General features: G+C 45.8%; 1 protein-coding gene and 2 pseudogenes across 5 annotated transcripts in view; 1 reads left to right on the top strand and 2 right to left on the bottom strand.

Annotated features, from left to right (window-relative positions):
- Window positions 1-24,720, top strand: part of MDN1 (midasin AAA ATPase 1) — a 187,150-nt gene that overhangs the window by 7,856 nt on the left and 154,574 nt on the right. For 3 of the 5 annotated variants that reach the window (XM_054557860.2, XM_054557859.2, XM_024248660.3), the window contains exons 1-2: window positions 349-676; window positions 16,559-16,785. In XM_054557860.2, coding sequence (XP_054413835.2) covers window positions 575-676; window positions 16,559-16,785 — 329 coding nt within the window. In that variant the 5' untranslated portion in view covers window positions 349-574. Of the gene's footprint in view, window positions 1-348; window positions 677-16,005; window positions 16,029-16,558; window positions 16,786-24,720 lie in introns of those variants that run through there. The other 2 variants (XM_054557861.2, XM_054557862.2) reach the window with 2 other exon arrangements.
- LOC103890954 (protein PIMREG-like) lies at window positions 4,702-5,487 on the bottom strand (annotated as a pseudogene).
- LOC103890953 (mitochondrial import inner membrane translocase subunit TIM14-like) lies at window positions 16,802-24,494 on the bottom strand (annotated as a pseudogene).

The raw sequence follows: 24,720 nt of genomic DNA, 5'->3' as shown, positions 1-24,720 counted from the left end.
GTTTCACCATTTTGCCCAGGCTGGTCTCGAACTGCTAACCTCAAGTGATCTGCCCGCCTCGGCCTCCTAAAATGCTGGGATAAAGACATGCGCCACCGCGCCCGGCCGAGAATCAGCTTTTCTCTCACATCTGATCTTTCCGTGTGTTCAGGCAGAAGGAAGGCACGGTGGGCTGAGAATCACACGCCCCCCCTTTCCTCCCCGGCCTAACGCACTCTTCTCTCTGTCCCACCACGTGCTGTGTTCGCCAGCCCCCATCACTCATGCATCCAAACCGACTAGATTTTTGTTTCCATTTCCCTCCCGGAAAAGGCGGGACAGCGAAGACCGGCGTTTCCGCCGCTGAGGGGCCGAGGCCGGGAGGGCGCCGCGTAGCCGTCTCGAGCTGATGACGTCCAACGCCGTGTGCTCACGCACGTGTGGTGCCCCTCTCCCGGTGTCGGCGCTGGAGCTGAGGACGGCTTTCCTGCGGGCGTAGTTGGTGGCTGCTCGGGCACTGGGACCTCGGCGGCTTGGGGACGCTGGCCGCGAAGTAGGGAGCGCAGGTGGCCGCTCGGGGTGAGGGCCCTGGGTCATGGAGCACTTCTTGCTGGAGGTGGCAGCCGCGCCGCTGCGGTTAATCGCAGCCAAGAACGAGAAGAGCCGCAGTGAGTTGGGCAGGTTCTTGGCCAAGCAGGTAAGACGTGAAGGGAGAGGGAAAGCGCCGGACCGACTGGGTCGCCCCACTAGTAAGCTTCCTGCGCTCCCCCGCCGATACTCGCCGCTTTAAGGGGAGAGTGGTGCAGCCTCAGGTCAAGCTGGCCCCCTTCTCTGGGCTGGCGCAGGTCGTGGAGGTTTCCGAGCGTGTTTGAGGCGATTGGAAGGGGTCTTGTTTTTATCTGGGGGAGCCTTCCAGTACCCTATGCAAGCGCCGCTTTGGCTGCTTGTGGCAGAGGTGGCCTTCCGAAAGGAATGTGGTTTGTTTTTCTGAACTTGAGGTTGCGTTTCTGTCGTTTTGACAAGTGTACGTATCACCTAAGTGTGCGTAGTGCAGCCACTCCTGTTAGTTTGGGTGAACCATCGACAAATACTGATTGCATTCCTGCTGTGCGTAAGGAACGGTGTGGCGCTCTGAGAAAGTGGATAGATAAATTCGTTACGATCTCTGCCATGAGGGAAATTTGCATCTGTTTTTGGAGACAGTTCGGAAACACTTAAAACAGCTGAAGGACAAAGCAAGACAGTGAATACTCAGTGTAACTAACTATACAAATTATAAGGTTAATTAGAGTTTTCTGGGAAATAGGTCTTCGGGCTTTTAAGAACCTTCTCATTGACTCCTTCTACCTGAGTTGAAGACATTTTTTTGTTTGTTTGTTTGTTTGTTTTGAGACGGAGTCTCGCTGTGTCGTCAGGCTGGAGTGCAGTGGCGCGATCTCGGCTCACTGCACCCTCCGCCTCCCGGGTTCAAGCGATTCTCCTGCCTCAGCCTCCCAAGTAGCTGGGATTACAGGCGTGCGCCACCATGCCTAGCTAATTTTTGTATTTTTAGTAGAGACGGGGGTTTCACCATGTTGGCCAGGATGGTCTCGATCTCTTGACCTCGTGATCCGCCCGCCTCAGCCTCCCAAAGTGCTGGGATTACAGGCGTGAGCCACGGGACAGGTGAGTGTGGTCCCAGGTGTGGCTAATTAAATTTTTTTTTTTTTTTTGGTAGCTGTAAGGTCCCCCTTTGTTGTCCCGACTGGTCTGGAACCCCTGGGCTCAAGTGATCATCCCGTCTTGGCCTCCCAAAGTGCAGGGATTGTAGGAGTGAGCCACCGTGTCCGGCCTAAATTTTTTTTTTTTTTTTTTTTTTTTTTTTTTTTTGAGACGGAGTGCCGCTCTGTCGTCCAGACTGGAGTGTAATGGCCCACCATCTTAGCTCACTGCAGCCTCCGCCTCCCGAGTTCAAGCGATTCTTCTGTCTCAGCCTCCCGAGTAGCTGGGATTACAGGCGTGCGCCACCACACCTGGCTAATATTTTGTATTTTTAGTAGAGACGGGGTTTCACTGTGTGGGTCAGGCTGGTCTCAAACCCCGACCTCGGGTGATCCACCCGCCTTGGCCTCCTAAAGTGCTGGGATTACAGGCATGAGCCACGGCGCCCTGCCCTGAAGTATTTTTTTGATGTATCTCCAGCCCAATTGTTCTGGGGAGTGGGGCCAATTTTGCTCCCAGGGACAAATCTGGAGACCTTTATGGTTATCACAACTGTTCATTATGGGGGTGCTACTAGCATCTAGTGCACCAAGGCCAGGGACGCTGATAAGCATTCTGTTATGTATGGGACAACCCCCGACAACAGAGTTATCCGTCGTAAATGGCAGTGGTGCAAAATTAAGAAAGAAACCCTGCCCCAGACTGGTTGTTTACTTTCTGCTCAGGGCTTGCTATTTCAGCAACACTAAGCTGCCTGCAATGACCGCAGGTTGTTACCCTCTACTGTTGTTGACTGGAGTCACCTCCCGTTGTTAATGTCTGTTGTTATTGTCTGGGCCATTCCTTGCTGTTACTTGCCTCATTGACTTTGCATTTCCTTTCCTTAGAAGGCTGCATCTCTCTTCTATGCCCTGCTCAGTTAACTTGTTTGTTCTGGAAGACTGCTTTTGAAATGGTCTTCCCCAGGAAGACTTTTCTGACTTTACCCTTTCCTCTTCCTCTTAACCTTTGTTTCAACTAACTGATTCTCAGTAGTTGATTGAGAGTATGTCCAGAGAAGGGGACTGTGTAGCTGTAGTGTCCAGTACAGTGTCTGATATGCAGTAGGCAGTAAATGTTTATTGACTGTATTAACAGATTAAGGTACTCACAAATTGTGATACTTTTGTCAATGAAAAGTGTCAAACTCTAAAATATTTTAAGAGATTTATTCTGAGCTAAATTTGAGTGACCGTGGCTCATGACACAGCCCCAGGAGATCCTGAGAAAATGTGCCCAAGGTGGTCGGGCTACAGCTTGCTTTTATACATTTTAGGGAGACCTAAGACATCAATCAGTACATGTAAGATGTACATTGGTTTGGTCTGGAAAACTGGGACACCTTGAAGGGTGGGGTGGGGGCGGTCTTCAAGTCACAGGTGGATTCAAAGATTTGCTGACTGGCAATTGGCTGAGAGTTTATTTAAATCCCTGGAATCAATAGAATGGAGCGTCTAGGTTAAGATAGGGGTGTGGAGGCTGGGCACAATGGCACACACCTGTAATCCCAGCACTTTGGGAGGCTGAGGCGGGTGGATCACGAGCTCAGGAGATCGACATCATTCTGGCTAACATGGTGAAACCCTATCTTTACTAAAAATATGAAAAATTAGTTGGGCATGGTGGCGGGCATCTGTAGTCCCAGCTACTCAGGAGGCTGAGGCAGGAGAATGGTGTGAACCCGGGAGGCGGAACTTGCAGTGAGCTGAGATCACGCCACTGCACTCCAGCCTGGGCGACAGAGCGAGACTCTGTCTCAAAAAAAAAAAAGATAGGGGTGTGGAGACCAAGGTTCATATTATGCAAATGAAGCCTCCAGGTAACAGATTTCAGAGAGAACAGATTGCAAATATTCTTTTTTAAAAATTTTTATTATTTTTTAAAGAGATAGGATCTTGCTTTGTTGTCCAGGCTGGGCTAGAACTCCTAGGCTCAAGTGATCCACCTACCTCAGCCTCCCAAAGTGCTGGGATTATAAGCCTGGCCTGTAAATGATTTATTTATTTTTTCCCAAATGCAGTCTCCTCACCCCTACCCCCAGACGGAGATGGAGTCTTGCTCTGTCACCCAGGCTGGACTGCAGTGGCGCGATCTCAACTCACTGCAACCTCCGCCTCCTGGGTTCAAGCAGTTCTCCTGCCTCAGCCTCCCGAGTAGCCGGGATCACAGGCGCCTGCCACTGCGCCTGGCTAATTTTTGTATTTTTAGTAGAGACGGGGTTTCACCATGTTAGCCAGGCTGGTCTCGAACTCCTGACCTCAGGCGATCCACCTGCGTCGGCCTCCCAAAGTGCTGGGATTACAGGTGTGAGCCACTGCGCCCAGCCACAAAACAGTCTTTATTATGAGAAAGCAGTGTTATCTGGTCTTTATTATAAGAAAGCAATGCTATCTGGTTTCTTTCTAATAAAATGACAAAGCAGGTTTCTTAAATAATTTACAAAGGGCAGGAATTGCTCTTGAACAGGGCTACCCCTCCTGGCACACCCACAATGCTCTGCCTTGAGCATATAAATAGGTACCTGTGAGCCCAGGGTTTAAGCCTGGAACTATCTCCTATGACTTCCTCCAGGTCCCTGGTAGGGAAAGCAGGGATGAGAGTGGTGCCCCCAAGGGCCTTGGCACTGGAAACACAGTGGGCGAGTGACTCTGTGGATGACTCCCCAAAAACCAAGCACCTGGTTTGAGTCCAGAGCTCTTAAACATCTGATGCCGGCTCTTCACACTGTAGATGAAGCAAATACCAGGCTCAAGGTCAAGTATATGATGCATTACTAAGCCCAAGAGTCCCCTTGGGGAGTAGAAGGAACAATTCTCCCCACCTCTGCAAGATCTCCCCAAGACACTCTCAGGCTGTGGCAGGCAGTCACTGATGGGTCCAGATGTGGCTGGAGCGGGGGGGCTCTGGGCTCCTTGCTAGTCAGGTCTTTGTTAGCAGTGGCCCAGGGGTACTGATGACTTCTGGGAGCTTCTGCCAGGAAGCTCATGGGGAAGCACAGACATTCTTGGGTATGAAGCCTTGGTGGTCAGACAGGGCTTGTTTCCTGTAGGGCACTTCCTCAATCATGAATGAGAGTGTCATTTCACCACTCTCTTTCACCATAATGGCTTCATCCAGCTCTTGGGACAGCTTCTGGAGATGCCGAATTCCTGCTCCCCATAGGCTCTAGGTCACTATCAGACTTGCTGGGAGAGCAGAGGAGCTCTATCGAGGAGTAGGGGCTCTGGAAGGCAGTCTCCCGCCTCCACTGCCATAGAGAGGGCACGTGAGCCCGTGCAGGTAGAGAGGTGGTGATGCACAGGGGTCTGTGGCTGAGTGGTCAGGGGCAGCTCCAGACAGCTGAATCCTCTTCTGGCTCAGGCTGTGAGTTGGGGAGACACTGCCCTCCCTTTTGTACCCCTTTCTTCCTCCTCCTGGCCTTCACCTGGGTCTCCACCAGACACTTGGTGCTACTTTGGCAGGACTCCTGGATTCTCTGTGACATGGCACCCAGGGTGCTCTTAGCTGAGCGAGCTGCAGCCTGGAGTCTTTTACTGCCCTGACCCTGGTTTCTAGGGGTTTCTAGGAGGTGCTTGTCCGGAGGTTGAGGTTGACGACTCTTAGGGGCAGCCTCCATTGAAACTGTCTGCACAGAGAACCCAGGGCCCTGGCGGAGATCTCCCGATGGCTGACCATAGGCTGCCGCTCCTTGCTGTCCAGCAGCTGCCCCTGGTGCTGGAGAGATCTATGGTGTATGGAGGCCCTCGCATTCTGCCACTGAGAAACCATCTGTCTGGCCAAGAGTCTACTCTGCCCACTAGACCTCAACACCCCCAACATGTGAATGAAGCCGAGCACTATAAATGTTAAATGTTTCTTATAAGACTTAAAGAGACAACTTCGCAGGGCCATTTCAAAATTTGTCAAAGCTATATATTTTGGGCCAAATGTGGTGGCTCATGCCTGTCATCACATCCTGTTGGAGACTGAGAGAGGAGAATTGTTTGAACCCAGGAGTTTGAGACCAGCTTGGGCAACATAGCAGAGAGACTCTGTCTCTACCGAAAAAAAAAAAAAAGGGGAGGGGGGATTAAAATACTCCTGAAATACTTCTTTCAGGGTTTGCCGTCTGTCATATTTGTATCTTATTGCTACCAGTAGTCTGTTTTGTCAGTCCTAAGGTCTCTGTTTTAATGTTAATGCTGGTTAGCTGTGCCAGAATTCCAAAGGGAAGAGAGTATAATGAGGCGTGTCTGACCACCCATTCCCAGCATGGCCTGAACTAGTGTTTCAGGTTTACTTTAGAATGCACTTGACTGAGAGGAGAAGGATTCACCTTCATTCAGTTGGTTGGGGGGGCTTAGAATTTTATTTTTGGTTTATGCTTTCTTTTTTATTTTTTAAGACAGGGTCTGGAGAGCAGTAGCCTTGACATCCTAGGTTCAACTGATCATCTTACTTTAGGACCCTCCCCATCTCCTCCAGTAGCTGGAACTATAGGCATGCCACCACGTCTGGCTAAATTTTTTTTTTTTTTTTTTTTTTTAACATCTTAGGTAGAAACAAGGTCTTGTGCTGTGTTGCCTAGGCTGGTCTCAAACTCCTGGGCTCAAGCAGTCCTCCCACCTTGGCCACCCAAAATGCTGGGATTACAGGCATACTTACTTATTTTTGGCAGAATATAGCTTTAACTTTCAGTGTTTTAAGCAAATGATGACAGTGATGATGCTTTAATGCTTCCCCTGCCTGAGACAGGGTCTCCCTTTATGGCCTGGGCTAGAGTACAGTGATCATAGCTCATTTCGGCCTTGACCTCCTGGGCTCAAATGGTCCTCCCACCTCATCCTTCTGAGTAGCTGGGACAACAGGTGCACAATACCACGCCTGGCTAATTTCTTTTTCTTTTTTTTTTTTTTTTGAGACAGAGTCTTGCTCTGCTACCCAGGCTGGAGTGCAATGGCATGATCTTGGCTCACTTCAACCTCCGCCTCCTGGGTTCAAGCAATTCTCCTGCTTCAGCCTCCCAAGTAGCTGGGATTACAGGCACCTGGCACCGTGCCCAGCTAATTTTTTGTGTTTTTAGTAGAGATGGGGTTTTGCCGTGTTGGCCAGGCTGCTTTCGAACTCCTGACCTCAGGTGATTCTCCTGCCTCGGTCTCCTGAAGTGCTGGGATTACAGGCATGAGCCACTGCGCCCAGCCTTGCCTGGCTAATTTCTAAAAAAAATTTTGTGGCCAGGCACGGTGGCTCAGGCCTGTACCAGCACTTTGGGAGGCCGAGGTGGGCAGATCACCTGTGGTTGGGAGTTCGAGACCAGCCTGACCAACATGGAGAAACCCCTTCTCTACTAAAGATAAGAAATTAGCCAGGCATGGTGGCACATGCCTGTAATCCCAGCTACTGGGGAGGCTGAGGCAGGAGAATCTCTTGAACCTGGGAGGCAGAGGTTGTGGTGAGCCGAGATCACGCCATTGCGCTCCAGCCTGGGCAACAACAATGAAACTCCGTCTCAAAAGAAAAAAAAAATTTTTTTTTGTAGAGATGGGGAGTCTCACTATGTTGCCCAGGCTGGTCTTGAACTCCTGGGCTCAAGCCATCCTCCCATCTTGGCCTACCAAAGTGTTGGGATTGCAGGTATGAGCCACCGCACCCAGCTTAATTGCTTAGGTTTTATAAAGTAGTTTAGGAATTGTTTCTCTTTAGCTGAAAATACACATTTCAGCCGATACATATAATTATAAATAATAACACTGAGGTTATCCTTTTAATTAACTCTGCTTTGAGAAGGGCTAACTGATCAGTTAGCAGTTGCCTTATCCTTTTAATTAACTCTGCTTTGAGAGGGGTTAACTGATCAGTTAGCAGTTGAATATGACAATGTAGTAATTTCATTACTCAAAACAGTAAAAAACTCAATATGTTAAGCATACAGACATACAAATATGAAGACTTTTTTTCCTTTTCTATTTTTGTTGGCTAATTATTGGGAAATTGATGAATTTTGTTATAGCAAAGGAATGGAATTGGTTGGTATTTTTGGTGGGAAGAGAAGAGCTGAGCCACCTTAAAAATGTTTTTTCCTGGCCAAGTGCAGTGGCTGAGCTCAGACAATCTACCTGCCTTGGCCTCCCAAAGTGCTAGGATTACAGGCGTGAGTAACCACACCCGGCCAATGAAAATGTTTTTTCTTGGCTGGGCGCTAGTGGCTCACGCCTGTAATCCCAGCACTTTGGGAGGCCAAGGTGGGCGAATCACGAGGTCAGGAGTTTGAGACCAGCCTGGCCAACATAGTGAAACCCCGTCTCTACTAAAAATACAAAAATTAGCCAGGTGTGGTGGCGCATGCCTGTAATCCCAGCTACTCGGGAGGCTGAGGCAGGAGAATTGCTTGAACCCGGGAGGCGAAGGTTGCATGAACCGAGATCAGGCCACTGCACTCCAGCCAGGGCAACAGAGTGAGACTCCATCTCAGAAAAAAAAAAAAAAAAGTGTTTGTATTTGTTAAGTAATCAGTATTCTTCAGCTTTCCTCATACTTGCTTGTATCCCAGCCACCTAAATAAAACCCATTTAAGCTTCATAGAATGTTAAGAGAAGTGAGAAAATACAAAGGTGTAGCCAGGAGGAATGCAGTCCTTTCCCTTTTCCAGTGGGTCCCAGTCTCCCAAGGAGAAAGGCAGGATTTCCTAAGAATGTTATGGGAGTAATCACAGGTTTAAGAAGTAAATCCTGGCTGGTCGCGGTGGTTCACACCTATAATCCCAGCACTTTGGGAGGCCGACGTGGGCAGATCACGAGGTCAAGATATCGAGACCACCCTGGCCAATATGGTGAAACGCCGTCTCTACTAAAAATACAAAAATTAGCTGGGCGTGGTGGTGCACTCCTGTAGTCCCAGCTACTTGGGAGGCTGTGGCAGGAGAATTGGTTGAACTGAACCTGAGAGGGAGGCAGAGGTCACAGTGAGCCGACATCATACTACTGCACTCCAGCCTGGCGACAGAGTAAGCCCCTATCTTAAAAAAAATAAAATAAAATAAAAGGAAGTAAATCCTTTAGCATTCATTGTCCTGTTTTTATTTCCTACAATAGCAAGCCAGCTGACATGGTCAAAGATGCTTTGATTAGCAAGACCGCTGGGCTTAGAGAAGGAGAAAGCTGATTATGTAGTTTTCCTATAACCCCCACCCACCCTCTAGATACTCACAGGTATCCTAGCCTAGCTGGTCCCTTTTCTTGCAGGCCTGGCATTTACCCTTTCATGGGTTTTAGTAAAACATTTATAATTTTTTAAAACTTCATTAACTAGTAGTATTCATGCAGAATACTAGGAAAATTCAGGAAAGCACCACCCGTATTGTGGGTTAAATTGTGTCTGCCAAAATATATGTAGAAGTCCTAGCCTGTAATACCTGAATGTGACCCTATTTGGAAATAAGGTCTTTGCAGATGTAATAAAGTCAGGATGAGATAATTAGATAGGGCCTTAATCCAATATGACTGTTTCTCTTTCGCCCAGGCTTGAGTGCAGTGGTGCAATCTCAGCTCATTGCAACCTCCGCCTCTTTGGTTCAAGTGATTCTCCTGCCTCAGCAGCTGGGATTACAGGTGTGTGCCACCATGCCCAGCTGATTTTTGTATTTTTAGTAGAGATGTGGTTTCACTATATTGGCCAGGCTGGTCTCTAACTCCTGACCTCAAATGGTCTGTCCACCTCAGCCTCCCAGAGTGCTGGAATTACAGCCGTGAGCCACCACACCCAGCCCAATATGACTGTTCTTATAAGAAGAGGAGAGAAAGAAATAAAGGGAAGATGGCCATGTGGCGATGACAGAAATACATATTGGAGTGATAAATCTGCCAGACAAGGAACAGCAGGGATTGATGATGACAACCAGAAGCTAGGAAGAGGCAAGGAAGGATTCTCCCCTATAAGTTTCAAAGGAATATGGCCTTGCTGACACCCTGATCTTGGACTTCCAGACTTTAGAATTGTGAGACAATATATTTCTGTCTTTTTAATTTGTTTTTTGTTTTGTTTTGTTTTTTTGAGACAGAGTCTCGCTCTGTTGCCCAGGCTAGAGTACAGTGGCACGATCTCGGTTCACTGCATCCTCTGCCTCCCGGGTTCAAGCAATTCTCCTGCCTCAGCCTCCCTAGTAGCTGGGACTACAGGCACCTGCCACCATACCCGGCTAATTTTTGTATTTTTAGTAGAGACGGGGTTTCACCATATTGCTCAGGCTGGTCTTGAACTCCTGACCTCAGGTGATCCACCCACCTCAGCCTCCCAAAGTGCTGGGATTACAGGCGTGAGCCACTGTACCCGGCCTTGTTTTTTTTTTAAGTCAGTTTGTGGTATTTTAATATGACAGCTCCAGGAAATTAATACATGTAAGAAAAACATTCAGTCAGGGACTGCCCATATTAATATTTTGATATATAATCTTCCAAACTTAAATTTTTTTTTTTTTTTTTTTTTGTTAATGAATCGGAGTCTCACTCTGTTGCCTAGGCTGGGGTATAGTGGTACAATCATGGCTCACTGCAGTCTCTACCTTCCAGGCTCAGGTGATTTCCCCCAACTCTAGCCTCATGAGTAGTAGGGACTACAGGCATACACCACCAAGCCTGGCTAATTTTTTATTTTATTTTATTTTATTTTATTTTATTTATTTGAGAGGGAGTCTTGCTCTGGCACCCAGGCTTGAGTGCAGTGGCAGGATCTTGGCTTACTGCAACCTCTGCTTCCTGGGTTCAAGTGATTCTCCTGCCTCAGCCTCCCGAGTAGCTGGGACTACAGGTATGTGCCACAATGCCCGGCTAATTTTTGTACCTTTAGTAGAGATGGTGTTTCGCTATGTTGGTCAGGCTGGTCTTGAATTCCTGACCTCAAGTAATCCACCTGCCTTGGCCTCCCAAAATTCTGGGATTACAAGAGTGAGCCACTGCACCCAGCCAAGCCTGGCTAACTTTTGTATTTTTTGTAGAGATGGGTTCTGCCATGTTGCCCAGGCTGGTCTCAAACTCCTGGGCTCAAGTGATCTGCCTGCCTTGGCCTCCCAAAATGCTGAGATTACAGGTGTCAACCACTGTGTTCAGTCTTGTATATATAGTCTTTTCTCTATAAATCCGGGAAGATAAAAAGTTTTAAATATATATGAAGCTATGCAAACAGTGCTGTAACAGGAAAGTCAAATATACATACTTTTTTTTTTTTTTGAGACAGGGTCTCATTCTGTCACCCAGGCTGGAGTGCAGGGGCACGATCTCAGCTCACCACACCCTCGACCTTCTGGGCTCAAGTGCTTCTCCCGCCTCAGCCTCCCTGGTAGCTGGGATTACAGGCTCCCACCACCATGTCCTGCTAATTTTTGTATTTTTAGTAGAGATGGGGTTTCAGCATGTTTCTCAGGCTGGTCTCAAACTCCTGAGCTTAAGGTGATCCTCCCGCCTCGGCCTCCCAAAGTACTGGGATTACAGGCGTGAGCCACGGTGCCCAGCCAAATATATATACTTTTGTTCATGATAGAATAACTGGTACTGGATTAGCTCTGTTGCCAAAACAACTAGAAAAAGAGGAAAACATCCATATGAAAAACGTTCAAACATTGGATGAAAGGTAGGTAGCATAGGATTGGGATTCCTAAAAATGGGAAACAAGGTGAGCCCTAGAATGATTCCGGCTGTCTACCTGGAATCACTTATAGGACTGACTCAGAGGAAGAACGAAGTTCAGCAATGGTGGTCCTACTGAGCTGAGAAGACAGAGCTCAGAGTTGGGGCGGTAGTTGGAATATGCTGGGAAGGGTGTTGGAATGGAGGGAACAGCTCTAGGGATATGGGGTCTGGTGAGTACTGGCTGAATGTAAAGCTGTGTTTTCTTAAGCAAATTTCGTGAGCTATGCAAAGAATAACTACTGGAGTTTTTCTGTGTAGGAGATGTTCAACTCCTACTAGTTGGAGTGGAAAGACCAAGTTGAATACTGGCATAATTAGTGTGGAACCCAGAAGGGCCACACTCTAGGGCTAAATCAGCCCTCAAAGGCCTTTCTAGACCAATACTAACAAAACTTAAAAACAAGTCTTGAAAGGATCAAGCTGACCTACAAGCTGATTAATTGCCTGCTAGAACAAAGGAAGAGAGCAAAATCTAGACACATCTACAACGTTCAGCATCCGATTAAAAAAGTACTAGATATAGGAAAAGGAAAATGGTGGCTCATTACCAGGAGAAAAGTCAGTCACTGTAACAGACCCCAAAATAATAAAGATATTTAAATTAATAAACAAGGACTTTAAAAAGTGATTATATAATGATGATATGAATGTTCGGGGGGAAAAAAAAAAGAAAAAAGTGATTATAGGCTGGGCCAAGTGGAACCACTTGAGGCCAGGAGTTTGTGATCAGTCTGAGCCTGGGCAACAAAGTGAGACCCTGTCACTCTCAAAAACATAAAAAAATAGTAATTATATGTGCAGGGACTTGAAGGGAAACATAAACATAATGAGAGAAATTTAAGCTATGAAAAAAAAACAAGTGAAACCAAAAAATACAATCTTAGCAATGAATATTTTACTGGATAGGCCTCATCGAAGATTAGACAGTTCACAAGAAAAGAACATTGAATTACAGGATACGGCAATAGAAATTATCTAGGCTTAAACAGACAGGGTGGGAAAAAGCCCGAATAAAAATGCTTCAGTGATCTGTGAGGCATTATCAACTAGTTTACTGTATGTGTAATTGGAGTTACAGGAGGAGGGAGAGAAGAGAAACAGTAGAAATATAAAAAGATAATCTCAAAATTTCTAAAGTTGGTGAAAAATAATTCACAGATCCCAAAAACTCATAATCTTAAATCTGATAAACACAAAACCACACCAAGCCACATCATAATCAAGTTGCTAGAAACAAGTAATAAATAACATCTTAAAAATTGCCAGAAAAAAAAGACACTTTACTTGTAGAGGAGCAAAGATAAAAATGACTGCTGATTTCTTAACAGAAACAACACAATGAAACATCTTTCAAATGCTGAGAAAAACCATAAACCCCCTTGCCTGGTGGCGCATGCCTGTAATCCCTGCACTTTGGGGGCTGAGGTAGGTGGATCTCTTGAGCCCAGGAGTTCGAGATCAGCTTGGGCAATGTGGTGAAACCCTGACTGTAGTAAAAATACAGAAATTAGCCAGGCGTGGTGGTGTGTGCCTGTAGTCCCAGCTACTTGGGAGGATGAGGCAGGAGGATCACTTGAGTCTGGGAAGTCGAGGCTGCAGTGAGCTGATATCAAAGAACTCCAGCCTGGGTGACAGAGGGAAACCCTGTCTCCAAAAAAATAAAAAACAAAACAATGTTTGCTTAAGACAGAATTTTGTATATAAAAAGTCTTAAGGAATCTTCAAAATAAAGAATTTCATAAGATCACAGGATACCAGGTCAATGTATAAAAATGAGTTATATTTTTATATTTAAAATTATTGGGGAATGAAATTTATATTTTATGTATTTTATTTTTAAGAGAGTCTCATTCTGTTACCCAGGCTGGAGTGCAGTGGGCACGATCATGGCTTACTGCAGCCGCGAACTCCTAGGCTGAGGTGATCCTCTCCTCACTCTCCAGAGTAGCTGGGACTATAGATGCACACCGTCACCAGCTAATTAAAAAAAAATAAAAAAAAAATTTTTTTTTAATTAAACTTTAAAAAAAATTTTTTTTTATTGAGATGGAGTTTCACTCTGTCTGTTGCCCGGGCTGGAGTGCAGTGGTGCATTCTCAGTTCATTGCAACCTCCGCCTCCTGGGTTCAAGCCGTTTTCCTGCCCCAGCCTCCCAAGTAGCTGGGATTACAGACACACACCACCACACCCAGCTAATTTTTTGTATTTCTAGTAGAGACAAAGTTTCACCATGTTGGTCAGGCTGGTCTCAAACTCCTGACCTCAAGTGATCCACCACCCTCTGCTTCCCAAAGTGCTGGGTTTACAGGCGTGAACCACCACTCCTGGCCACACCAGCTAATTTTTAATTTATTTTTATTTTTTTGAAGAGATGGCATCTTACCACATTGCCCAGGTTGGTCTCGAACTTCTGGCCTCAAGTGATCATCTCACCTTGGCCTCCCAAAGTACCACCATGCCTGACCAGTTTTCTTTGGATATGTTTCTTTCATCTGCAACGTAACTTACTTTATTATTTAAAAAATGGGGCCAGGCACAGTGGCTCACACCTGTAATCCCAGCACTTTGGGAGGCCAAGGCAGGAGGATTGCTTGAGCTCAGGAGTTTGAGATCAGCCTGGGCAACATAGTGAGACCCCCATGTCCACAAAAATAAAATAATCAGCTGGGTGTGGTGGCACACACCTGTAATCCCAGCTACTTAGGGGGCTCAGTTGGGAGGATTGCTTGAGCTTGGGAGGGTGTGCCTGCAGTGAGCTGTGATTTTACCACTGTACTTCAGTCTGGGCGACAGACCAAGACCTTGTCTCAAAAGAAAAAAAAAAGGTATCTTTAGAGGGCTTGTTTATGCGGACATGCAGCAGTTGAAAATGTGAGGTTTTGCTCCTGTGTATCATGACCAAATCTATTAAATTTCTTTGCCTCCATTTTTATGGAATCCTTCAGTTAACCTCCTATAAAGGACAGAACTAAGACTGATAGAAATTGTTTCAAGGTAACATTTTTCCCTAATCAGTGCTTTGATCAGAATCAAATGTTTTCATGAGAGAATGCTCTGTAATTGGAAGACTTTGTAAGAGCTCAGGTGTAAGGTGACTTTCTGGGTGATAATTCTGGGAAAACTCGTTAAATTTTGCTTATGACATTTAGGCTGTGTTCAAGGTGCACTTATATAGGTGACTAGGGTGAGCCTCCTCCTCATCCTTTTTTTTTTTTTTTTTGTTGGGAGACAAGGCTTTAACTGTTTGTCACTCAGGCTGGAGTGCAGTGGCATGATCTCAGCTCACTGCAACCTCGACCTCCCAGGCTCAAGCTATCCTCACACTTCAGCCACCTGAGGAGCTGAGACTACAGGCGCATGCCACCAAGTCTGGCTAATTTTTCTATTTTTTGTAGCAATGGGGTTTCACCATGTTGTCCAGGCTGGTCTTGAACTCGTCGGCTTAAGGGATCTGTCTGCTTCGGCCTTCCAAAGTGCTGGGATTACAAGCATGAGCCACCACACCTGGCCTGGGGTGAAACTTCTTAGGGTAAACTGATAGCATGGGACTTGCAAGGTCAAAGGGCATGTCCCCATTTTAAACCTGATGTTACATTGCTGGGCAGAAAGGATTGTGCAGACCTGTATACACACTAGCAATATAATGCCTTTTATACAGTTTTCAGTTTTCCTTTGTATGCTTACCTACATTCTGAACCCAGGCACTAGAATTTTTTTTTTTTTTTTTGAGATGGAGTCTCGCTGTCGCCCAGGCTGGAGTGCAGTGGCACAATCTCGGCTCACTACAGGCTCCGCCCCCCGGGGTTCACGCCATTCTCCTGCCTCAGCCTCCCGAGTAGCTGGGACTACAGGTGCCCGCCACCTTGCCCAGCTAATTTTTTTTCGTATTTTTAGTAGAGACAGGGTTTCACTGTGTTAGCCAGGATGGTCTCGATCCCTGACCTCGTGATCCGCCCGCCTCGGCCTCCCAAAGTGCTGGGATTACAGGCGTGAGCCACTGCGCCCGGCCTAGAATTTTGTATTCTATTTCATCTTCCATATCAAAGTGTTGCTGTCTACTTTGGATCTGTTTTTTGTTTATTTATTAGAGGCTGATGCCTTGATCAGCTTGATAGGGATATCCTCATTCACTCCCAGGAATTAATTTTTTACCTCTGTCCTTTCCTCAAGAGTTGGAAGTTTTGTCTACTAACTGCAGAATTCATTTTTTTCTTCGAGAGTTAAAGGAGCTGGGGGAGTTTTGGGGTTTTGGATTCCCTGGAGATTGTTGAAACCCCAGCACATAGATTATTTTTCAGATAAGTCGTGTAGCTTTTAAATGGAATCCAGGTATTAGTCCCTGTACCTCAAACTCCAGTGTACTGAAACTTATTTGTAACAGCCTTTATATTAAATTAACTCTGATCCTCCATTGCAAAAAATTTCCACGATATTTTATAATAGAATCTCACTTATGAAGTCTGGAAATTGGACATTTTAGTTCTAACCCAGGACTCGTCTCTGCTTTTCTACAACAGTGCAAATGAATATTATTTACATAGATATTTTGGGCCAGGCATGGTGGCTCACACCTGTAATCCCAGCACTTTGTGAGGCTGAGGCTGTTGGATCACCTGTGGTCAGGAGTTCGAGACCAGCCTGGCCAACATGGTGAGACCCTGTCTCTACTAAAACAAAACAAAAATTAACCTGGTGTGGTGGTGGGTGCCTGTAATCCCAGCTACTCATGGGAGGCTGAGGCATGAGAATCGCTTGAACCTGGGAGGTGGAGGTTGCAGTGAGCCAAAATCGCGCCACTGCACTCCAGCCTGGGAGATGGAGCAGGACTCTGTCTCCAAAAAAAAAAAAAAAGGCCAGGCGCGGTGGCTCACGCCTGTAATCTCAGCGCTTTGGGAGGCTGAGGCGGGCGGATCACGAGGTCAGGAGATCAAGACCATCCTGGCTAACATGGTGAAACCGACTCTCTACTAAAAATATAAAAAATTAGCCGGGTGTGGTGGTGGGCGCCTGTAGTCCCAGCTACTTGGGAGGCTGAGGCGGGAGAATGGCATGAACCCGGGAGGCGGAGCTTGCAGTGAGCTGAGATTGCGCCACTGCACTCGAGCCTGGGTGACAGAGCGAGACTCTGTCTCAAAAAAAAAAAAAAAAAAGTGAAAGATGTTTTGTTTTGCCTTTCTCAGGTGTGGACACCTCAAGATCGCCAGTGTGTCCTGAGTACCTTAGCACAGTTGCTTTTGGATAAGGACTGTACCGTGCTGGTTGGTCACCAGCTTCGCCCTCTCCTTTTGGATTTGCTGGAAAGGAATGCCGAAGCCATTAAAGCTGGAGGCCAAATCAACCATGATCTGCATGAACGGCTCTGTGTGTCGATGAGCAAACTCATTGGTAACCATCCTGATGTCCTCCCGTGAGTAGCAATTTTATTATTCACATTTCTCCTTGAGGTGATAGAACCTGCTGCTGTCTCCTGGGTTGTAAGGGAGTCTGAGCTGAGAAGGTAAAACGGAAATACAGAAAGGAGAGAGATAAATAGTATTGTTTTATAAAAAGAGTCACAGCAGAATCCATTTATCCAGCTCAGTTCAGTGAGCATTTACTAGGTTTCTTTTAAATCTCGGCCATCAGAACAGACCTGGAAAGATGGCCAGGATATGTCCCCAGTGCTGTCAAGGATTGTATCATGTGGCAAGACATGCATATACAGCAGAGTAAATGAGGTTTAACTGAGGCTCTTACAGCATCCGCCTCTAATGGGAAAGATTCCTTGCTTATTAGAGCAGCTGAAGGAGTGGATTAGAAGAGCTATAGTATCCCTTCCAAATTCTGTAAATCTATCTGAATTAGTATACTAAGAGCTGTGTTAGAGCTGGATTTTAATGTGACTTTTAAAGAGATAGTAAAATATGGTTTGTGAGGAATAATCAAAAGAGATAGCAAAACTGAGTGTCAGGGGTTTTTAAATGGAAAAGATTTTTAAAACTTTCACTGTAAAAATGATTAATATTCTGTGTACTAATAGGACATTTCTTTCTTCTTTTTTTTCTTTTTTTTTTGAGACGGAGTCCCACTCTATCACCAGGCTAGAGTGCAGTGGCATGACCTCTGCTCACTGCAACCTCTGCCTCCCTCCTGGGTTCAACTGATTCTCCTGCCTCAGCCTCCTGAGTAGCTGGGACTACAGGCGCGCACCACCATGCCCAGCTAATTTTTGTATTTTTAGTAGAGACGGGGTTTCACCATGTTGGCCAGGATGGTCTCAATCTCTTGACCTTGTGATCTGCCTGCCTCGACCTCCCGAAGTGTTGGGATTACAGGCGTGAGCCACTGTGCCCGGCCAACAGAACATTTCTTATATCCAGTGTTTTATTTATTAGTCTTCATCAATGCAATAAATACACTTTGGCTTTCTTGGAAGTATGATATCCAGTCTGGTCCTTTAATGAGGAAATAGGAAATAAAGACTTGAGGGAAAACACTGTTGGTATGAGCTTTTCTAAAAGGGGATGAGAAAAAAATGGACCTGGTTTAATGGAACTAGAAAATATACAGCCAAGTAAAGATCGGGACTCTGAGAACATTCCTGGCTTTCTCTATTCTGATATGTCTGATATGTCAGTTAGGTATCAAAGTTCTGTCTCGTAAAAAATTATCCAGTTTGTTCCTTGCTTTCTCTTCACCTTGATTAAACTTGTGCTCCCAAATCCCCTCAGCTATAGCTTTGGAGACAGTTTCAGAAGGTTAGAATGACATATTATGTGTTGATTATTTTCTTTTTTTTTTTCTTTTTGAAGCAGTCTCACTCTGTTGCCCAGGCTGGAGTGCAGTGGCACGATCTCACCTTACTGCAACCTCTTTCCTCCTGGGTTCAAGTGATTCTCGTGCCTCAGCCTTCTGAGTAGCTGGGACTACAGATGCACATCACTACACCTGGCTAATTCTTTTTTTTTTTTTTTTTTTCTGAGACAGGGTCTCACTCTGTCGCCCAGTCTGGAGTGCAGTGGCACAATCTTGGCTCATTGCAACCTCCACCTCCCGGTTCAAGTGATTCTCCCACCATCACACTCCACTAATTTTTGTGTTATGTTTTGTTTTGTTTTTTTGAGACGGAGTCTCACTCTGTCACCTAGGCTGGAGTGCAGTGGCGTGCTCTTGGCTCACTGCAACCTTTGCCTCCCGGGTTAAGTGATTCTCCCACCTCAGCCCCCCAAGTAGCTGGGACTATAGGTGCGTGCCACCACACATGGCTAATTTTTGTATTTTTAGTAGAGATGGGATTTCACTATGTTGGCCAGGCTGATCTTGAACTCCTGACCTCGTGATCCACCTACCTCGGCCTCCCAAATTGCTGGGATTATAGGTGTAAGCCACTGCGTCTGGCCTAACTTTTGTATTTTTTGGGGTTTTCACCATGTTGTCCAGGCCAGTCTTGAACTCCTGGCCTCAAGTGATCTGCCCACCTCGGCCTCCCAAAGTGCTGGGATTACAGGCGTGAGCCTGGCCTGGTTTTTGTATTTTTAGTGTAGATGGGGTTTCACCATGTTGGCCAGGCTGGTCTTGAATTCCTGACCTTGGGTGATCTGCCCGCCTTGGCCTCCCAAAGTGCTGGGATTACCGGCATGAGCCACCACACCCAGAGATTATTTCCTTTAATGTTATATCAGAGTGTAACCTTATTTCTAAGTTTTACCTGTACTGACTTGACCAGCGCCTGCTGTGAATCATGTCTGCAATACACAGAAGTATCCTGGACTAGTAAAGAAGAAAAAAACAGTTCCTTTTCCTCTACATTTGCAGAACACATCACTTCTAACACCAGATGTGTGACTTTACCTATATCTATCAATTCTCTGACATCAGTTTGGTACCCTACAATTCAGTTCAACTCTGAGACTGTGTATCTGGAATTAGTACAGACCCCATAGGTTAAAGATTCAGTCCCACAAGAGTATCTCACCATTCCTCCCCTGCACACCCCCTCTCTAGACACCAATCTCAAGTCTAGGTTATCATATATGCCTCTGACCAAAAGGCTTGTAAATCAGAGACTTCCTTGACCCACCTCTTCAGGTTTGATTATTTGCTAAAATAGCTCACAGAACTCAGGAAAACAGTTTCTTTACTAGATTACAAGTGCATTAGAAAAGGATACAACTCAGGAAGAGCCAGTTAGAAGAGATGCCTAGGACAAGGTATGGGGGAGGGGGACAGTAAGCATCTATGCTCCCCACCGGCTGCAGCACCCTCTCAGCACCTCCATTTGTTTACCACCCTGAAAGCTCTCAGAACCCCATTTATTTTTGTTGTTGTTGTTTGTTTTTTTTTGAGACGGAGTTTTGCTCTTTTTGCTCAGGCTGGAGTGCAATGGCGCAATCTTGGCTCACGGCAACCTCCACCTCCCAGGTTCACGTGATTCTCCTGCCTCAGCCTCCTGAGTAGCTGGGATTACAGGCATGTGCCACCATGCCTGGCTAATTTTGTATTTTTAGTAGAGACGGGGTTTCTCCATGTTGGTCAGGCTGGTCCCGACCTCAGGTGATCTGCCCGCCTAGGCCTCCCAAAGTCCTGGGATTGCAGGTGTGAGCCACCACGCCCGGCCTGTTTTTCCTTTTTTTTTCTTTTTAAATGGATATTTCATTAGGAAGACATGATTGATTATACCTTTGACCATTGGAGATCATCTTAACCTTCATCCCCTCTCTCCTCTCTGGCAGTTGGGCTGAAAGTTTTAACTTTATTATCACTTGGTTGGTTCTCCTGGCAACCAACCAGTGCCCTCTACTCCTTAGGGACTTTCCCATTGTCACCTCATTAACATAAACTCAGGTGTGATTGAAAGGGGGTTGAATAACAAAAGAATAGCTCTTACTGCATCAGAAATTACAATTCCTGGAGCTCTGTCCTGGAACCAGATTGAAAACTAAACATGTATCACAAATAAGCTCAAGTTTTTAACAAAATTTAAGTTTCATTCTTAAAAATGTGTATACACTATTTCCCGTTGTGGTAGGAAAATGCATAAAATTGATCACCTTTACTATTTCTTTTCTTTTTTTTTTTTTGAGATGGAATTTCGTTCTTGTTGTCCAGGCTGGAATGCAATGGCGTGGTCTTGGCTCACTGCAACTTCTGCCTCCCAGGTTCAAGTGATTCTCCTGCCTCAGCCTCCTAAGTAGCTGGGATCACAGGCATGTGCCACCACACCTGGCTAATTTTGTATTTTTAGTAGAGGTGGGGATTTCACCATGTTGGCCAGGCTGGTCTTGAACTCCTGACCTTAGGTGATCCACCCGCCTTGGCCTCCCAGTGTTGGGATTGCAGGCGTGAGTCACTGCGCCCGGCCCAACTTTACTATTTCTAAGTGTGCAGTTTATTTGGATTGCATTTTAGCTTAATTTCTTGGTTACAGTTTTGCATCTCCTGCTAGTTTGTGCTGGGCACGTGCCCCACATCAGTGCTGTGTGTCTTTTGATTGGTAAGAGCAATAGTGGGTGGGCCCAGTCACAGCCTTTGTGAAGAATAGCAGATGGATTGTTGTGGTGGAGCATGTGTAAGGTACCGTGTGTATGTGGCCAGTCATTCGGCCATACAGCAGAATGAGGGACCAAAATAGTTGCTCTTACACATTTTAGTTAAAAACTGTATCTAGAAATGCCTTAAAGGTAACATCTTGTATTTGGTTTTAGACTTTTCTTCCTCTACAAGAACTACTTTATTCTTACTGTATCCCTGTGAGGAAAATAATGTCCTAATAGTATAATACCTATTTTCCTTTTTCTTCTTTTAGTTCCAGAAGTGATATATTCAAATAACATTCAACAATAGAGAATGGTAGGAAGCTAAAAGTCCTCTCCACCCTGAAATCATACCCTCCAAAGATAGCTGGTATTAATATTTTGGTATGTTTTCTCCCAAATGTCTTTTCTCACTCTTGCACACATCAGAGTATACACACAAGTATATTAATGTGCACACATTTTAAATATGGCTTTATTGGGATAGTTTATATAAAAGTGTACAATTCAGTGGTTTTTAGTATTTTCATCAATATATGCAGTCATCACTACAGTCAATTGTATTTATTTTTTGTTTATTTTTAGCTTGCGCTAAATTATTTTCAAAAATTTTAACTTTTAGGCATTTTCTTATAAAAACTTGCTACTCATACATAAACTAATATGAACTTAAAATTCATTGTACATTTGTTTCACTTTTTTTTTGAGACGGAGTTTCACTCTTGTTGCCCGGGCCGGAATGCAGTGGTGCAATCTTGGCTCACTGCAACCTCTGCCTCCCAGGTTCAAGTGATTCTCCTGCCTCAGCCTCCCACGTAGCTGGGATCACCACCACTCACGGCTAATTTTGTCTTTTTAGTAGAGACGGGGTTTCTCCATGTTGGTCAGGCTGGTCTCGAACTCCCAACCTCAGGTGATCCACCTGTCTCGGCCTCTTAAAGTGTTGGGATTACAGGCGTGAGCCACTGCGCCCGGCCTACTTCACTTTTTAACTTGACTTTCTTTTTCTTTTTTTGAGACAGAGTCTCGCTCTGTCACCCAGGCTGGAGTGCAGTGGCACCATCTTGGCTCACTGCAAGCTCCGCCTCCCGGGTTCACGCCGTTCTCCTGCCTCAGCCTCCTGAGTAGCTGGGACTACAGGTGCCCGCCACCAAGCCTGGCTAATTTTTTTTTGTATTTTTAGTAGAGATGGGGTTTCACTGTGTTAGCCAGGATGGTCTCGATCTCCTGACCTCGTGATCCACTCGCCTTGGCCTCCCAAAGTTCTGGGATTACAGGCGTGAGCCACCGTGCCTGGCCGACTTTCTAATAAATCTTTAGCTTCTCTTTTGGTTGCTGTGTAAGGAGATCCTCTTTTACTTGGATTGTCAAGAGCATTATTCATTAATAAGCATCTCATACTTTCCCTTTATTGGCAGTAGGCCTTAGACCTGGTATTGATGCTGCCTTCTGTTTTGTCATTTTTAATTCAAATCCACCTCTGTAATAGCCACCACTGAAGGCAGATTTTGGTAGACTTTGAAAAACTTGTTTTACTTGAAGCTTCATATGCTTCATGGCTTGCAAAACATAATGGCCTACGAATCCTATGGCAGCAAATCAGTCCAACTGCTACTACTGTACTGGCCACAGCTTCAGCTGGGCTCCCCTGCCTCTACCAGGAACGTGAATCATCCCAGCCCAGTGGTTGCAGCCAACAACCACATACCTTTATCAGAGAGCAACACAGCCACTGACCACAAGAACAAAACCCGCTACAGTCCATTTTTGAACATTTGTACACAATTTTTTAAGATAGAATTTTTTTTTTGAGATGGAGTCTTGCTCTGTCACCAGGCTGGAGTGCAGTGGCGTGATCTTGGCTCACTGCAACCTCTGCCTCCTTCCCAGGTTCAAGCGATTCTCCTGCCTCAGCCTTCTGGGTAGCTGGTACTACAGGCGTGCGCCACCACGCCCAGCTAATTTTTTGTATTTTTAGTAGAGACAGGGTTTCACCATGTTGGCCAGGATGGTCTCGATCTCTTGACCTTGTGATCCGCCTCCCTTGGCCTCCCAAAGTGCTGGGATTACAGGCGTGAGCCACCTCACCCGACCAGAAATTTTTTTGTTGTTGTTGAGATGGAGTTTCACTTTTGTTGCCCATGCTGGAGTGCAATGGTGCTATCTTGGCTCACTGCAACCTTCGCCTCCCAGGTTTAAGTGATTCTTCTGCCTCAGCCTCCTGAGTAGCTGGGATTACAGGCTTGAGTAACCATGCCTGGCTAATTTTGTATTTTTAGTCGAGACGGGGTTTCTCCATGTTGGTCAGGCTGGTCTCGAACTCCCGACCTCAGGTGATCCGCCTGCCTCACCCTTCCAAAGTGCTGGGATTACAGGTGTGAGCCACTGCGCCCGGCCCAGATATTTTTATAAAATTAAAAACAAACATCTAATGCGTGCTAATTATTTTTTAATACTTAATTTAGAGCCATTTTAGGCTCACAGCAAAATTGAGAGGAAGGTACAGAGATTTCCCATATACACACTGTACCCACACATGCATAGCCTCCCCATTATCAGCATCTCCCATCAGAGTAGTGCATTTGTTACAATTGATGAACTTACCCAAATTCCACCCGATTACATTAAGGTTCATTAGGATTAGTGTTAATTCTTCTTTCAGTGTTTGGTAGAATTCCCTAGTGTAATCATCTAGCTTTTCTCTAGTGCAGTCTGGGCTTTTCTTTGGTGGGAGGTTTTTGATTACTGACTAAATCTCCTTAGTTACTTATTGGTCTGTATGTATTTTCCATTTCTTTATAATCAAAATTTTTTTTTGAGACAGAGTTTTGCTCTTGTCGCCTGGGCTGGAGTTCAGTGGTGCGATCTTGGCTCACTGTAACCTCCGTGTCTCGGGCTCAAGTGATTCTCCTGCCTCAGCCTCCTGAGTAGCTGGGATTACAGGCATGCACCACCACACCTGGCTAATTTTGTGTTTTTAGTAGAGATGGAGTTTCACCATGTTGGCCAGGCTGGTCTTGAACTTCGTACCTAAAGTGATCTGCCCACCTCAGCCTCCCAAAGTGCTGGGATTTCAGGTGTGAGCCACTGTGCCTGGCCATGTTCAAAGTTTTAATAATATTTTTTATTTCCATGGCATTGGTTATATAATATAACGTCCCCCCCACCTTTTTTGTTTGTTTGTTTTGAGACGGAATCTCACTGTGTCGCCCAGGCCTGAGAGCAGTGTTGCGATCTCGGCTCACTGCAACCTCCACTTCCCGGGTTCAAGCGATTCTCCTGCCTCAACGTCCCAAATAGCTGGGATTACAGGCATGCGCCACCACCACACCCGGCTAATTTTGTATTTTTAGTAGAGATTGGGTTTCACCATATTGGTCCAGCTGTCTAGAACTCCTGACCTTAGGTGATCCGCCCGCCTCAGCCTCCGAAAGTGCTGGGATTACAGGTGTGAGCCACCACACCCAGCCCCATCTTTTGTTTCTGATTTTAGTTTATTTGAATCTTTTTTTTCTTAATCTAGCGAAGGGTTTGCAGTTCATTTACTTATTTTGAGACAAGGTCTTGCTCTGTCATCCAGGCTGGAATGCAGTGGTACCTTCATAGTTCATTGTAACCTTGAAGCTGGCAAATGATCTTCCAGCTTCAGGCTCCTGAATAGGCTTCAGGCTCCACCATACCCCGCTAATTTTTTTTTTTTTCTGTAGGAACAAGGTCTCACTATGTTGCCCAGGCTTGTCCTTTTCATTCATTAAGGTGTAACTTAAGCATCTCTTCTTGATTCTCCCCAGATTCAGTTGACTCGTGTGTGTATGTCTCTTAAGTGTTTC

Source organism: Pongo abelii, chromosome 5, assembly GCF_028885655.2.
Source record: "Pongo abelii isolate AG06213 chromosome 5, NHGRI_mPonAbe1-v2.0_pri, whole genome shotgun sequence".
Lineage (NCBI taxonomy): Eukaryota > Metazoa > Chordata > Mammalia > Primates > Hominidae > Pongo > Pongo abelii.
This window is presented reverse-complemented; position numbering and strand designations above follow the sequence as displayed.